At 42.5% G+C, this 16773-nt stretch overlaps 1 protein-coding gene across 9 annotated transcripts; it reads left to right on the top strand.

The window, feature by feature from the left end:
* Window positions 1–387: 387 nt before the first annotated feature.
* bdnf (brain-derived neurotrophic factor) lies at window positions 388–16075 on the top strand. Of its 9 annotated transcripts, none has more exons than XM_020605274.1 (3): window positions 388–602; window positions 2030–2148; window positions 14848–16075. In XM_020605274.1, exon 3 carries the CDS (start codon window positions 14869–14871, stop codon window positions 15676–15678), a length of 810 nt encoding a protein of 269 aa, XP_020460930.1. In that variant the 5' UTR covers window positions 388–602; window positions 2030–2148; window positions 14848–14868; the 3' UTR covers window positions 15679–16075. The 9 variants fall into 9 exon arrangements, with proteins under 9 accessions (XP_020460930.1, XP_020460938.1, XP_020460920.1 ...); XM_020605264.1 differs by lacking the exon at window positions 388–602 and adding an exon at window positions 965–1305; XM_020605257.1 differs by lacking the exon at window positions 388–602 and adding an exon at window positions 1457–1522.
* Window positions 16076–16773: the final 698 nt, after the last annotated feature.

Below are 16773 nucleotides of genomic sequence, written 5' to 3'. Positions count from 1 at the left end.
GGGGTGGTGTTGCCCCCTTTAAACCAACAATTCACATCTGTGTGCTATAGATCAGCACCTCTAAATGACACTGAGCTACCTAAATCGCCGATGAGCATCTTTTTGTTTTGTGTGAGAAGTCCAAGCATTTGTCAGATTGGTCCTGTTTTCTCTTTTCAGACGCACGCCTACAGGTTTCAATAACGCGCCACCCATGCAGAGTGATTTCCATAAACGATGACAAAAAAGTAATTTATACCACAAGAATGACACTTTACTTACCAACAAAGTTTGGGATGCTGGCAAAGAGTCAGGCAAATATCACCTATTACTCATGTTATTTAGTACATTTGGGGCTTCACTTGCAAACACAGCGCTTCGTCACTGCATAACAATCAGATGGCTGAGTGTTGGCAGTGCAACTGATGGAATTTTACTGAAAACAGATTTCGCCTTTGAACTTCCAGATATTCCTGATCAAAAAGTGTCGTCCCCGGAATTCAACGTCCTGATCGCTTCTGTCAGTATAATTACGCCTGTGGAGGACGTGGATTAACTTTTTGGATCTCTGTTATATCTGCTCGAGAAAAATAAAACGCAGCACTTTAACAGAAACTGACCATGTAAGTAGCCAGTACAGGTATATAAGAGTATTTGGTCCTGCAGAAAGCGGGTGGGGGGAGGGGGAGGCTTTTTGAGTAGCAACAAGTTTCCCAAAAACTTGACAGGCAGACACGGAAGCGCTATTAATGTGCTATTTGTTTTATAAAACCCACCTGGGTGCGCGTCGGCTGTGTTATAACGATCTAAATGACCAGTTGTGCCTATGCGTAACAGGCCTGTGGCCCTTCGCCAAAGAGGGAGGTAACGGTCTATAACACAAACACGTGAATATAGAAATGTCTCAGAAGTTTTATGTCTCTATCAGTTGTTGCTCGATGCTGATTTAAAAATATGAGGCAGTGAGCGAGCGATCAGTCAGGAATAAACTTGGATTGCCGCCGCTTATTTCAGTCACGTAAGACCCCTAATGGCGTTGTCCGGGCGAGGGTGTTACGTATATCTGTACAAGCATTTCTGACAACCCAGGCTTGTTGATATTTGTCTTTACTGTAGAGCCACCAAGGTGTTGCCTAAGAGAGTTTAAGCACGCCGATATTGCAAAGGGTTATTAGATTCATAAGTCAGCGAAGTGGTGGGCGATCTACTGAGCACAGCAGAAGTTCTCATATGATGACTTCAAACAAGACACATTACCTACCAGCATCTGTTGGAGTGAGTGGATATTAAGACACTTCTATCTCCAGGACAGCGTAGGGGAAAATGGTAAGTTCAATGGAAACACACAGCATAGAAGGGATGATTACCGGTAAATAGTCGTGCTTGCTATTTAGTCTGGCAACACATTGCTGGAAGGGTTGGACTCAGTGGCTACTTGAGAAACTCAGTATCGAGACCCTTGTCTGATGAAGCTGATGTTGACAAAGCTTGTGTGAGAAAAGACTGTGTGACATTTCTCGGCTATGCCGGTACAGTGAAAGAGGTAAGCAAATATTACATTGTGTCTGTGCACAATGTATGGATGTGATGTAGGCTGTAGACTATCTTGGAGGGACGTGTGTGTGGTGTTAGTGAGGGCTCTATATGCATGTATATATGTCCTTTCTGAGTACGGTGGCCACGGTTAAATAAAAGCAACATGTGCCACTTATCTTTGACTCTTTCCATAAGCATGACATTAAACACATTATGGATCAGTATCGGCGTTGCCAGTTGTAAATTGGCGTGAGTGTGAAACCTTTTAAAGGCGACTACACTGAAGTGAACCGGCGTTTGTGATATAGGTGCTGTTATTTGGGAGGAAATGTCCGACCAACATGTGATCAAATATTAACAGGACTGGTTTGGCAAGGGGGAGAAAATTACACGTGACAAGACGCGGGGAAGCAGCAGAGTAAAAAAAAAAAGCAGCTTAAAGTGGACACTCAAACTAAAGTATATAGATATTTCTTGGCCCACCATAGTTACCCTTGCTGTGTTATGCTTTCAGCACGTTGGACAGAGGCACCGGAGTCGTGCATGGACTAAAACGCCGAGTGGACGCCAACTCTCTTTCTCTGTTTTCCCAGCCCCCCTTTGCCAAACCTGGGATTGTTTTTTCAACTTTTGGTAAGCTTATTCTCAGGGAGCCTGTGGTCTGTAAACGGAAAATAAACGGGATTCTAAAACGATTAAAAAGCTATTTTAAAAAAGGGGGAAAGAAAAGCGCTTGCCATTAGGAGCTGGTGCTTTGGGATGCGTTTTTGTACGGCTCTGTGAAAGTTTAAATGTTAGGGCGTCTGGTCTTTTGCACACCACGTTCTCGCTACCTATAAGCCCCCCCACACTGCGTTAAACTTTGGGACATGCAAGTCTTGGTCGCGGAGATCTAACCACGCACATAGTGGTTGTCAGCCCTTGTAAAGGTAAGAGCACAATCCATTGTTTTCATGTGACTGTTTTGTTCCTGTCGTCTCCACGGGCTTCATTTTCTCAAATGAACTTCGACTTAAAACTACAGCATGCAGCCTTCGCCTTGTGTTAATTGTGAGCATCAGTGACCGAAATAACTCCGAAATGAAACCCGATCCAGGTGACCGATATCTGGTAGACAATTTTTTCTAAACACTGAAGTTATATCCATAATATATTGGCGCGTTCACATTTATATTTGTTTTAAGGCATGCGAACGTTTGAATTGCCACTGGTTCTTGTTGGCTGGGGATTTTAAAGCAGCCCTTTCTGAAGCGTTTTTGGAGTTTCCGAACACTGTCTGCTGCAACATAATTTGCGTAATCGTTGCGTTGTGCCTAATCATGCTCCCAATATGGGACTTAAGACGCTGCAGTGATCCTTCCAGCCTGCACGAACTGGAGTACTGATGCTGATGCAGACCATAAAATTGTCTGGAGAAACCTCTGTCTGTCATCTATTTGTCTATCTGTGCTTATTATTTTTCTTGTTTGGTCTGCTGCATCCATGTTTTGCCTTGATGTCAAACCCTCTGGATTTTGTTATCGACCAAAAATAGCCTTACTCTTTACCCCTCCACCCCCTCCCTCCATCGGCCCCCCTCCCGTCATCGCCATCAAATCACTTGTGTTTTTACTACGACCGCTCCACGGTTTCATTCATAAGGTGCTTTTCACTTCACCTGCTACCCTACCCCCTCTTTTGTCCATACGCGGCTCTGTGTCGACCTGTCAAAGGCAGGCTGCGAATGAATGATGAAAAAAGAAAGAAAGAAACAAGTCGAATTCATTCTTAATCGCTTTGGGCTGTGTAATTTGCCGGGTTTGCCAAAGTGAGACTCCTTTACAACATACAAATTGTTGGACTATTCCTGTGTAAAATTACACTAAAGATGGGCGTGGTCAAAATGCATCCACTGACAGATGTTATGGCTGAATGTGAAGGAGAGATCAGATGGCTTGATATGCAGTAGTTCAGGAAGCATCGATTTTTTTTTCTTTCTTTCACCCTTTTATTGAAATTTAAGGTACTTGTAAAGTCTCTTACACGAGGTTGCAAGATTTAGATGATAATCACACAAAAACGCTCTTAGATTTTATTTCCCTGCTCTCCTGGAGGACTTGTCTAAAAAACCGTCTCGCACCGAGGCAGAAGCGATGGATATTGTCTATTTCCTCTCACTCCCTCCATCTCTCTCTCTCTCTCACTCTCTCTCGCCGTCTTTTTCCCCCTCTGGTCAAAGATTTAAGATTTCTGATCCAAGACGAAGCAATTGCATGGCAAAACACCAGCCAGAGAAGAGAAAAGCCCCAACGCCCACTGGCAGTCCTGTTTTAATCAAGACTCCTCTTGCAGGCTGCATTATCAAATAAATACTTCAAAACAAATGCTTCCAGTAAATTCGTAATTGCATTTTAATTATATGACTTCGCTGTCATTTTTACCCAGCAATGTAACGTGCGCAGATCGGTTTTGTCCATATTATAGCCCATACTCCTCATTTTATATGACAGTGAAACCAAAATAGATCATATTACTTACGATAGGCTGCCGACATTCATAAAAATGCTTCTTTAATAAAGGCTGCGTCGCAGCTGTAACGGGCACGTTTCAGTTATCAGCACCACAAAACCGTTTATTGCACAAATTATGACCAATCAGCAATTTATCTAACGAAAAGATAAAGGTTTTAATTGATAAAAGATGATGAAAACTGATACCTGAAAGAAATATCTGCTCTTGTGTTCAGAAATGCTATAAGAGAGTTCATTGTTTTTTCTTATTGAGGCATTTCTTTTGTGTTGTGTTTGCTCATAAATGTCATATTTTATTTGCAGAAAGCCTATTTTCTGGCCATGTAGCAGTATTTTTATTATTATTATTTTTCTACTAAGACGTAGGATTATGGTGTGGGCGTGGGCGTGTTGGGTGGAGGAGGAGGGATGAGCGGAGGCGGGTTAGGAGGGGTCTGTGGGGTGGCACGACACACTTTGTATGTATGAAGGCTTTTTTTATAGCACTTTTCTGCAATGTACGTCAGCGGATCAGTCCATAAAAGGTGCTGCGTGTGTTTGTGTGCGGGCGTGCGCCTGCGTGCACTTGCGCCTGTGTGCGTGCGTCTCCGCGTGTGTTATCTTTACCGAGACTCTCCTCTCTCTCTCTCTCTCTCTCTCTCTCTCTCTCTCTCTCTCTCAGCTCTGCAGAGTTAGGGTGGGCGTCAATAACAAACCTGATGGTAGGTTTCATTGCAAAAATCAGATGAAATTCTTTCAGTAGGCCTGTGTATTTAACGAAAAATAATCTAATACATGCATTTTGCAGAAATAAAGGTAGCATTAATAATACAGCGGCTTGTTTCGTACGGCTAATGTGAATGGTGGCCTTTGTGTGTCGTTTTTCTCCGCTGCGATTAATTCATGAAAGGATTTGGCGAAATCTGCTTTTCAGTTAAGGACGCTCACTTTAAAAATAATAATAATAATTTTAATAAAGCTCGATTTCAGATTGTGCTGCCCACTTTGCTCCATCGTGAAATGTACTATTAACTTGTCTTTTGTATCCAAGCTGATGTCTAATATAAATAATATATGGGCTATTGATTATTTTGAGGGTATTTATGGCGGAAATCTCGCCCCACAGACAGGCGGACATCGCGATATATTTAGAAAATTAATCATCTTAATCATTATTGAAACGTAGGCTACGCCGCCGCCGTTACTGCTGCTGCTTTAGTCACCACCATCATGTTCATCACCAACACCTTCATCCAGTTAACAGGCTTGTTTAAGCAAGTTCTTTAATTGATGGTTACTCGTCACAGTGGCGTGATCGTGGCTTCACAGCGACGAAGCCCGCGATCAGTTGTTAATACACAGTTGTTGTGACTGTAAAGACAACGTAGGCTAAATGTCGGACCACTGCGGGACTAGTAGGTTCATGATGTGTGTGTGTGTGTGTGTGTGTGTGTGTGTGTGTGAGAGAGAGAGAGAGAGAGAGGGAGAGAGAGAGAGAGAGAGGGAGGAAATGTTCGATCATGCTGGCAAACCAAGTGTGTCTCTCAGCATGTGAACATGCAGCACATCACTGATTTCAAGCAACTTCCCGAAATAATAAAGCGTCCTGTTCGTCCGAAGTGAGTCAGGTTTGGACTAACTTAGAGGTGTATCATTGCTTTTTACCAGGAGCTATCTAATAGTTAGTTTCTGTCCTTTATTTGGTCAAAGATGGATATAGAGACAGGATATGTTATATTAGGCTGAGCAGGAGGCACATTGAAGCCGCTGACTCAATTGTGTAGCAAATGAAAAATGTCAGCTTTTTTTGAGTTGGACTTTCATGACAAATAATTTAGCATTTCCAAGTCATTTTGTGACACGGTTAGTGTGTTTTCATTCAGCAGCGAGCCTTCCAAAGGTTTTCTGATGCTGTGGTGATATTGGATTGGGGGGGTGGGGGTGCATAAAGCCAAGAAAAGAGACAGACAGACAAGAGACAGGGAGAGGCTTAATAGGCTGTGGCGTGATTTACAGTCTGTGCCAATACAGAAATGTATCAGCTGTGTGAGGATGTGGTAGGAGGAGTATATATGAAGCCTAGAAGACTGGTCTTCTGTGTTTGCCTGATGATTAAAATAAAGGTTAATGTCATCACAGGAGGGATGACATTAACTCCTCACACCAGCATCTGGTTATGAAGGCCTGTACCAAGTTTCCCTGTTCAAGAGGCTGGAGTTTTTTCAACTGTTCTCCAGCCCGCCCTTGTCTCCTTTGACGTCATCCTACCTCATACAAAATGTTTTTCTCAGCTGACATGTTTCCTCGTCAAGGAGGAAGGCAATTCCACTTTGATCAAAATACTCCCATCATCTTCCTTTATTCCCGGTGAAAATGACATTTCACAAAATGTCATTTCGTCCATGTTACACAGCTCCTCTCTAGCACAAGGAGGCATAATTCTACTTGTTAACTGAGACTTTTGGCAGCAACCTCCTGTCAGCATCGTGCTGCAAGTCTAGAAAGGTTATACAAGTGTGTCGTGTTGTCAGCTCCTGTGGTTGTTTCTCCTTTCTGCTGCACAAACAGGCAAAAGGTTTTGAGCAGGGGAGTTCAGAGAAGAGTTCTCTCTAACTGATACAGCAAAATCGCACGTCTTTTAGCCGTGAATGGGGTGATAGCATGCAAAGACAAAAAGGTTTCATCCCAGCACCTCAGACAGTTTGAAGTCATTGTCACTGAGATATCTTAAACCTAGAGAAATCTTACACCTCAGCTCCGATGAAACAGTGGTTTAGCGGTTTTCAGAAAGGCTCCCGGTGGCCTTATGACAGGCCAGTGCTCGTAGGCTTCGGTTTGGCCCTCACTTCTCACAACTCCTTCTTGCTTATTAGGCATTTTGTTCATTTCATTCAGAAATTCAGTCCTCAAAGCCTCAGATGCGCACAAGCCACAGGACTTCTTTTGATACAGCACTTTCAGTTGTGCTGCCTTTGCAGAAAGAAACCATGTTGTTGTTTTTCCTCTTCTAATGAGATGCCAAATGATTTATTTATGAATTACTTGTTTGGAACAGCCCCCTTGTGCAGTGTGCATTTTTTTATCCTCTCTGGAGTCATGTCGCTCAGTGACTGCTGATGCAATTCTTTGTCATCCAGAGTTTGCCCTCGCCTCCTGTGAGCCTTTGGGGAGGGCTGCTATATCTATCTTGGCATGTCCCTGGGTGTGTTGGAGGTGGGAGTGACTCATTAAGCAGGTGTGAGCATCCACTCCCATACTGCTACATGCCAAACAAGAGCACTTCAGCTCATAAGCTCGTGCAGGGGAAGAATCATGATGGCAGTACAGCAAACACATCACAATAAATCTTTGCACTGGATCAGGGCCAAGTCAGAGGGATAATGAGCTGCTATTTCCCCATTATGCTCACTGTTGTATTCATCACAGGTGGAGTTTCCAAACGTTCATCACCCATTGAAAGGCTATGGCTCCACTGACATCTTTATTTGAATTCTGCATTATAAAGCAAATGAATTGTTCCCAGTTTGTTCCCAGTGAGGGGAAACATAGTATCAGGAAGCCAAGCCATTTCATTCCCCGAGTAAGCTCTGTGTATATAATTTAAACACGTTTGTTTAGTTGACATTTAGTAATAATAACCTGTGAAAGCTGGTTACTACACTACAGAGCACTTGCATGGGAGTCATCCATCTGTTGTGGAGATGGCTCGCTTTAAATCCAAGGAGAAGCAGAATTGTTTAATAAGTTCAGGTTTTTGTTAGCCTCCAGCTCCTGTTGGCATTCAAATGTTTTAACCATTTAACATTTTACTGCAGCAAAATTATAAGCCTCCTCTGACCTGATATTCAGCAGTTTATACACTATATAATGGAAATGACTCCAAAAGATACATTATGTGCAAAGACTATGTGAGTATATCTACAAAAACATTCATAAATATGCAGGAAGTGTTTGGACCACTTCGCTTTTTGCACATAATTACTGGTAAAAAAAAAAGAAGAAGCCATTTTTGCTCATCAGGCTACACTCCATAACCCATGATGACAAACTGAAAATATGTTTCTAGACATTTTTGTATCCAATTTTCATAACTGTTTACAGCTTTGAGTCTTCTTGGGTAAGTCTCAGTTTGCACACCTGCATTTGGACAGTTTGTCCCATTCTTCTTGTCAGATCCTCTCAAGCTCCATCAGGTTGGATAGGAGGCATCTGTGAACCACTATCTTCTCTCCGTAGATGTTCTGTAGGGTGTAAATCTGGACTTTGGCCACTCAAGGACATTGAGAGACTTGTCCCAAAGCCACTCCAGCGATGTCTTGGCTGTAGGCTTCAGGTCATTATTGTACTGAGAGATGAACCGGCATCCTGGTCTCTGTCCTGGTCTTGTGGACTCTGGATCAGATTTTTATCAAGGACCTCTCTGTATTGGGCTGCATTCATTCTTCCATCACTTCTGGCCAGTCTCCCTGTCTCCGCTGCTGAGAAGCCCTCCATAGCATGGTGCTGCCAGTGCTATGCTTCACTGTGGGGGATGATATTATCCAGGTGATGATCATCTCAGAGCGACTTCCCTCTATCCTCTCTACCCTTAAGGTCTGAATCCATGGGGTGCTGCTGAGTTGGTCGTTTGTCCAGCAGGTTCTGCAGAGAACATCTGAAGCTGTGTTAGTGTGACATAAGGCCCTTCTTGCCTGGTTTGGCCAGGCAGCAAAAGCCCTGGTGTTTCCAAACATCTTCTATTACACAGTGATTGAGGCCACTGCGTTCCTAGGAACATTCAAAGCTTTAGAAATGGCTTTATACCCATTCCCTGATCTACGCTTCATCACATTTCTATCACAGAGGTCTACACAGAGCTCCCTGGACTTTCATTGCCTGAATGTTGTCCTGCCATACGTGTTGTATACACAGAGCACTTCCTTTCTAAATGTCCAGTCAGTTTAACACAGGTGGACACATCTCAGTCAAACTGAAACCAAACAGGGTCCGACCGACCGCAGTTTTCAGTGCCACAGCAAATGGTCTGAATACTTTTGTAAATGCCAGTTTTTGGCCTTTGATTTTTAATACATTGGCAAAAATGTATGAAAACGTTTGTGCTTTGTCATTATGAATAAACAATAGTAATTTTATCCATTTAAAATCCAACAGAAAAGAAACTGTGCAAAATGTAAAAGGATCTGAACGCTTTCTGGAGCTTCCATATGCTTTGGACATAAATACCTTTATTCTTAATGCTTATTTTAAGATCTGGCCTCCTCCCCATCTGCACACTAATAAAAGAAATGTTCACTTTAAACTCTTTGATTATCACATTTTACATAAATAGGCCACCTCTCAATGGCACGCAGTGTATCACGACTTGCTATTACGCAAAACCTTAAAAAAAACTATGCCGCCTCGTTGACCTCAAGTGGGAAAATTACGAAAGAGCAGAGACTCTGCTTGTGCTTTATATTTTCCAGACATTACGGTGTTGATGCAGGCTGCACGGTATGCGGACAAACAAAAGCACATAATGCACTGAAAGCGCATTAATAGTTCCGCCTCGGGGCTGTTTAAACAGGAGTTCGGTAGCGACCAGTCAGCCAGCGGCAGGTCACATGTTGCAGCGTCACTGTGTAGTAAAGTTACTGTAGTTGCAAAGACGCTCCTCATTTCAGCTCCAGAGGTCTCATCCCGTGCTGCTGCTGCTGCGGCGGCGTTTCAGCATGCGACAACTTCAAATCCAGATGATCTCCAAAGGAGCCGTCCAGTCATGGGAGTGCATTACCTCATCCGTGCAATTTCCACCATCAATAATTTAATCTATTTGCTCCAAAGCTGAAGAGATATCTTGAAGCTTGTCGGGAGAGTACCGAGAGGGAAATATCGCTTAAGTAATTTACTCAGGGAGTTGTCCAAAACATCCCAGATGACACTGCTGTGCTGTTGAATGGTCTGTTTTACGACTGGGCACTAAAAGGTACGTGTCCGTCCGTTTCTCGAGAACTTGTTTTAAGCACTTTGGCTTTGTTTGATGCTGCTTGAGAAAAAGACAGAGGTGTGTGTGTGTGCGTGTGTGTGTGTGTGTGTGTGTGTGTGTTGGTGTGCGGGGGTGTGTGCGTGTGTGTGTGTGTGTGGCGTAGAGAGGGGCGGAGGGGGCGGAGGAGAGGGGGGCCTCTAAAAGTAGCTCGATCAGGTCCGGTTGTCCTGCGAACAGACAGCCCGAGAGGGGATATGTGTAACCGTATCCTGTCGTTCATTAATAAAAAAACGGAGTTATTATGTTGATTGGGTTTCCAGCGGAGAGCACAGGCTCAGCAGATGTAATCTCTAGACAAAAACGACAGTTGTTCCATTATAATTAGAGCAGTCTAAGCAATGCGACCGGTTATTAATATTTCTCATAAAGTGGAACCAATCCAGCGTGTCCGTATGAAATCAGCCACGTTTGGACATTTAACGGCAACTCTCTGCTCATAAACAGCCCAATAAACTCTTTGTTCTGGGTGTCTGTCTTATTCTCTCACCTACACTCGGACCCTCATCCACCGTGAACAGGCAGAAAAACTGCAGAGTTTTGTATTGTATTGTTTTGTGGGGTGGGGGGGTGTTGGGGTGACTTGGAAGGACTCATTAAGACTTTATAGGAAACCCGAGACCAAACGCCCTGCTACGTGGGTCAACATAACACTGTTGGGTCGACTTCTTGGTGTTGTGCGCTCGCACAGTAGCTGTCACTCCAAATTACTGGACAGAATGGACCCGGATTAAAACGAGGTCCTATTTATAGGGTGGTGGACTATTTGTGACAGCTTCATGTGAAAACATCTTGTCCAAGAACTTATCATAGGATCAACGCCTGGTTGGATGGTGGTGTCGGCCAGTGATGAATTAATGATGTACTTTACAAAAATGCAGATTATAGTCAAATTCCTTATCAGACTTGTAACTAAAATAAGAAATAACAAGTGAAGAGTATATCATATTTACATCTACGAACAAAACACTAGATATTTTTGGTCTATCTATCTACCATCTATCTATCTATCGTGTTTCACACGAGGGAGGGGGAGAATTGAGAAAGGTGGAGGGAGTTAGAGAAGCTCTTACTATTTCACGGTCTCATACGCCATCTTGTGTTCAAACCTGGGAACTGCAGCGGGCTTCACATGGGGGGTGAGAGTGTTGTTTTAGTGGTATTTAGGTATGATTGTTCATAAGGTAAAATTTTAAGGGAGAAAAAAACATAACGCAAAACCAAATTTTATGGTACATTATCACTAACGTTGTATATTTAAGGAATAATTAGATGCAAGTCAGTTGTTGTTTTACTCTGCTACTGTATTTTTTTCAATTGTTCACTGTTGCACACATTGTGGGAGAGAGGCACCAGCTCATTTGGAGAGCATATGTCACTCAGCAGCTATTTGAATGGCGGCATCTCTGTGCTAGAGGCCAGTGTTGGCCTGGAGGTCACGTATAATCCCTTAGTTATGCCCATCTATTACTAAGCATGCTTTGAAACTGTGTCAGATTGAAAACAGATCTCAAGAAAGCAAGCTTCCACATGTCAGCCATTACTGCAGACAAGTCTAATTGCTTTTTTAAGTGCTACATTGTGGCACACAAGGGGTCCTCAGGTAAAAAATCTGATCACATGTATTGCATGTTTTTCTTGTCTTTTTTTAACTAAACCTTTGGCATTTTGTGCTAATATGTACAACATGACAAAACATGTTGGTGGCTAAATAGCTCTGGCCAGCACAGTTCTTGAATTGAATTGAAATGAACAAAAAAAGATGCCCACAAGGGAGAAGCATTAGAGGCAGAGAACAAACGTTGCTATAGGTCACACATTTCTATTCAGATGTAGCAGGCACATTTCCCTCTTACATCTCACCTGTTTGATGTTATTTTCCTCTCTTAACAGTTTCTAAGATATCATCCACACTCTTAGTAAAGATTAAGTCATAAAGGATGCTGATGTGTGCAGGGAGGCTGGGAACATTGCTGAAGGTGTAATAATATTAGCCATGCTAGTTCTTTCATGCTTTAGAGAAACTTTTCAGCATCTGTCAGTGAAGACATTTATCAGTTTAATCCCCACCTGGCACAAATGCAGAGGGTAAGTTACATATCCCTGAAAGAAGATGAACAGGTGGTCATCTGGAGACGCCAAAGCCAAACAGTAGACAGAGTCCACACACTCACCTGCTCCTATTGTTCTGGGTGTTTCATGGTTTCGTGTTGTAGCTGTGTAGTCATGAATGAAGGTGTTTGATCAGTGATTATTGTGGACTTTAGGTCCACCACACCGTGTTTTTATCTCAGTACTGATTTAGATGATGACATGGCCAGTTTATTATGTGACAGAGCAGAATCGGTGGGATGTATCTGGATTTCATCTTAATGTTTAAGCAATTTAGATAGAAGATAGAACTGTACTTTCCTCAAGCACCTCATTGTGTTAGATATTTTCAAAACAAAACCAGTCATCAGAAAACACTCCCCCATATGTTTCCTTTCTTGCTCTATTATTCACATTTGTCATTTTAACTTGGCTTTTTATTAACTTCAAAACCCAGCCTTACACATAAAATGTTCCTTCAGTGGATGTATAAAACAAGAGCAAACCAATCAGTTGTCACATTTAGCCTATAGTAGATATAAGCAAGAGATTCTCTGCCAGTCCCATAGCAATTAAATGATTCATTGGCTTTATCGCATTTTAACAGGATGTTGATTGAGAGCATAAGCCATATTGATTGTCCTGATGGAAACAGGAAATCGCGCAGATAGAAATAAAATCATTTGTTGTTCCCGGTGTGAGGATACCCGGGGGATTGATATGCAATTGCACACTGTTGAGAGGCATTACCCCCAGCAACCTCCTCCCCTCCATTCTCTCCCCTATGGAGACCTGGAAGAGACGTCATCTGTGGTTGTTATGCTGCGAAATGACGCTGGCACTCTCTCCACCCCCTGCTACTGCAATATTACCCCTGTGGTCTGTTACAGAAGATGCAGCACTCTTTGTCTGCACCATTTCCAGCATGAAGTTTGACGCCTAACAGTAATCAGCCCTCTGCCTTCATTTCCCTCATGTGGAAGTGGAACCATTTGAGTGCGATGCTGATAATAATATCAGCCTAAATGCATCCTACACATAAAACTCGTGACTGGCCTCAGTCCCGTAAACCTACACAATTTTCTGTGCTGGGAAGCCTCGTAGATAATCCTTGTTAGTTGAACCGATACCTCAACAATTCTAAAGGGTTAAAAATCTTGATTAGTGCACGTTGCAGGGGTTTTTTTATTAACGTGCAATGAAAAATGAACAGTTAGCGCTTTATTTTTGGCTTTGTCCTCAATGTTGTTTTAGTTGGTGAGAGGAAAAATACCCCCATCTCCCTGCAAACACATACAAGCCAGCCCCTCCCAACGCCCTCCCTCTAATGCACACTCACACACTTTGCAAGAGCACGTCACTGAGCTCAGGGAATGAGTGGCTCATTAGGAAGAAGGATGTGATATTCTGAATAGAGACTGTGAGACTCCCAGCGCATCTATTTTTAGATGAGATATCTCTATGACAGTCACCGTGGTGTTAGTTAATTACAGCCACAACCCCAGATGCCAATTAAGAACGAAACAAATGCTTTTAAGGAGGGGTTTTGCTCCTCTCTACTATGAAGGTCCTCGTGTCCATTCTGAGAGGAGGCAGGAGTGTGTTTGTTCAGCGTGTTTTCCTGTATCAGGTTGGGACATGCAGAGTGTAGTCAAAGCCTCGGCCAGGCTATTTTTAAATGAGCCCCTGTGGAAGGCAAGATCTAGATTTTGTTTTCATTGTGGTGGCTTTTGTGTCTCTGGCTGTTGGATGTCCACCAATTCACTGACTTGCTGTGAATCATAGAGCTTCTCAAAGGTAAGGGATGTGTATGTGCTCAGGCAATTTGCTGGTTATATATGTACAGTATTGTGGCTACACCTGGATCCTTGTAGATCTTTTTCTTTTTCTCACCTGGCAGCGCTCGAAGATTGGTACTTTACAGCGGAGGATGACACATCTTTCTCTCATTCAGTTTTCCTCATGACGTCCTGTTAGTTCCTCCTGCGGTGCTCTCGCCATCCACCTCCCATAAACAGAGTCCCTTAACAAACTCCTGCTTCCAGTTCATAAATATAAGGTTTAGTATCAGATACTCCCCCCCAAATAAGTGTGCTCCAACATCTAACAGTAAACAACTGCTTGCCCTGAACATTCTTAAGAATATGAACATCCTTCATCAAGTTTAAAAAATTGGGAAGGTATTAGCGTTCGACATTTATATGACAACACAAATGATTCAGGCAGTGAGGTGTGAATGACACAGTTATCCATTATAAAACCACACAATCTTGTGCGACCTAGTAATAAACAGTAGAATTGAACACACCTGTTAAAAAAGCTAATAAATAATAGCAAGTCTGCAAGAATGTGGTGACATCTACTTGTGTAATCTCTTGTACAACGTGACCTCTCAGATGCTCAGCCCAACGTTTGTACATTACTGCCAACAAATAAAAATCTAAGCCAGACCTCTCTTAGGAATAAAATGATTATAGTTTGCAAACAGTTTGAAAACACTGATGACACAGCACTGATACCAGTTTAATGAAAAAAACATTTTGTGATTATTCCGAAGCTACTGGCTCACTTTTTGGCTTGCAAATAAAGAGTAGAGGGTGGAAATAAGAGGAAAGGCTGCCAAGGTGCATTATGGATCATGAATAAGCTAATGTCATTGAAAATACTCTCTGACTGTTTTGTTCTCTCTCCCTCTTCTTTCCCTCTTGTTTTCTGTCTTTCCCCCTCCAGTTCCACCAGGTTAGAAGAGTGATGACCATCCTGTTCCTTACTATGGTTATTTCATACTTCAGTTGCATGAGAGCTGTGCCCCTGAGAGACGCCCCGGGCATGCGGGGCCATCGGACGGAAGGCTACTTGGGCGCTGCTGCGACGGCCGCACGAGGCCATGGGACTCCACAGAGTGGTGGTGGGCCAGGCCAGCGCGGGGAGCTGCCCTCACTCACAGACACGTTTGAACAGGTGATAGAGGAGCTGCTGGAGGTGGAGGGAGAGGCGGCACAACTGGGACAGGGGGCTGATAACAGCCAGGGAGGTGGGGGCCCGTCCTCAATGGTCACCACAGAGACCAAGGATGTCGATCTGTATGACTCGCGGGTGATGATCAGCAACCAAGTGCCTTTGGAGCCGCCGTTGCTCTTTCTTCTGGAGGAATACAAAAACTATCTGGATGCCGCTAACATGTCCATGAGGGTGCGGCGACACTCCGATCCCTCACGGCGCGGAGAGCTGAGTGTGTGTGACAGTATTAGCCAGTGGGTGACAGCTGTGGATAAAAAGACAGCAATAGACATGTCTGGGCAGACAGTTACCGTCATGGAAAAGGTCCCTGTCCCCAATGGCCAACTGAAGCAATACTTTTATGAGACCAAATGCAACCCCATGGGGTACACAAAGGAGGGCTGCAGAGGAATAGACAAGCGGCATTATAATTCCCAATGCAGGACAACTCAGTCCTACGTGCGAGCGCTTACCATGGATAGCAAAAAGAAGATTGGTTGGCGATTTATAAGGATAGACACTTCATGTGTATGCACATTGACCATTAAAAGAGGGAGATAGTGTATAAAATGTATAGATTTTATTGAAGAGTTTAAAAAAGAGAATAAAGAGAAAATATCTATTTGTATATATACATAACAGGGTAAATTATTCCGTCAAATGAAAATTTTATGGACTGCATGTAAAAAAAGATGAAGTTTATACAGTAAAAGTGATGCTACAGTCTATTTATTGAACATATTCATGACCTTGTAAACAATTAAAAATCTGATCAGTCATTTGCGCCCAGTTTAAATTACTATATCACATTCCTCAAAGACATTGTGATTTGTTTACATTGCCAAGAATTAGAAAATGAAGGAAAAAAAACAGGCAAGGAATGAGAGGACAGCTCCATCTTCAAAAGCTTGCATGCTGCTTCAATTGTGAATTGAGAAATTCTCCACTTACAAAAAAAGAATATGATGCTGACCAAAAAAAAAAACCAAAAAAAAAAACATTCCGTTTACATATTCAGCAGAAAACAATTTTCCTCTCAAGTAATTTATCTGTTTACTGTTCTAAACTTCTCAAGGTAATGTTGGAATTACATACTATGTCAAGGTGCTGTTGTCAAAGCTTTGCTGTTTATTTTTTTATCCCCACCAGAGGACAAGATATATATAAAAAAAGTATATATATATATACATACATACATATATATATATATATTCATTGACATGTTTCTGGGTTAATATTATTCATTTTGTATGTTGTGAAGTTGTTTGCAATATTAAACTGAAATATTTCAAGAAATAAAAATGACTATAGGCAACTGAAAACAAAATCAATGTCGATAAAGTTTGACCAATGCATTTTTAGGCAGGATAACCTTTATTTTATAGACAGGAAGGCCGGCACACACATACACATGCATGTGCACAAACTCTGCGCCATAACAAAACAATGGAATTGTTTCTACAGGCTGTAGGGAAGCAATATATATTCAGTAGCAGAGGAAAAAGTCCATTGGGTGATGCACAGGGAAAGAAATAATGACAGCATTATGGGTGGAAAGAATATAATACCATCATTTGGCGGTTCTTGGTGTTATTCAGTGTTATTTTGAGGAGGGAATAGTAGAAAAGTGGTCCCAAACCACTTCCTGTTCAGCAG

The sequence above is a fragment of the Monopterus albus genome, unplaced genomic scaffold, assembly GCF_001952655.1.
Source record: "Monopterus albus unplaced genomic scaffold, M_albus_1.0 scaffold4.1, whole genome shotgun sequence".
NCBI classification, from domain to species: Eukaryota; Metazoa; Chordata; class Actinopteri; order Synbranchiformes; family Synbranchidae; genus Monopterus; species Monopterus albus.
This window is presented reverse-complemented; position numbering and strand designations above follow the sequence as displayed.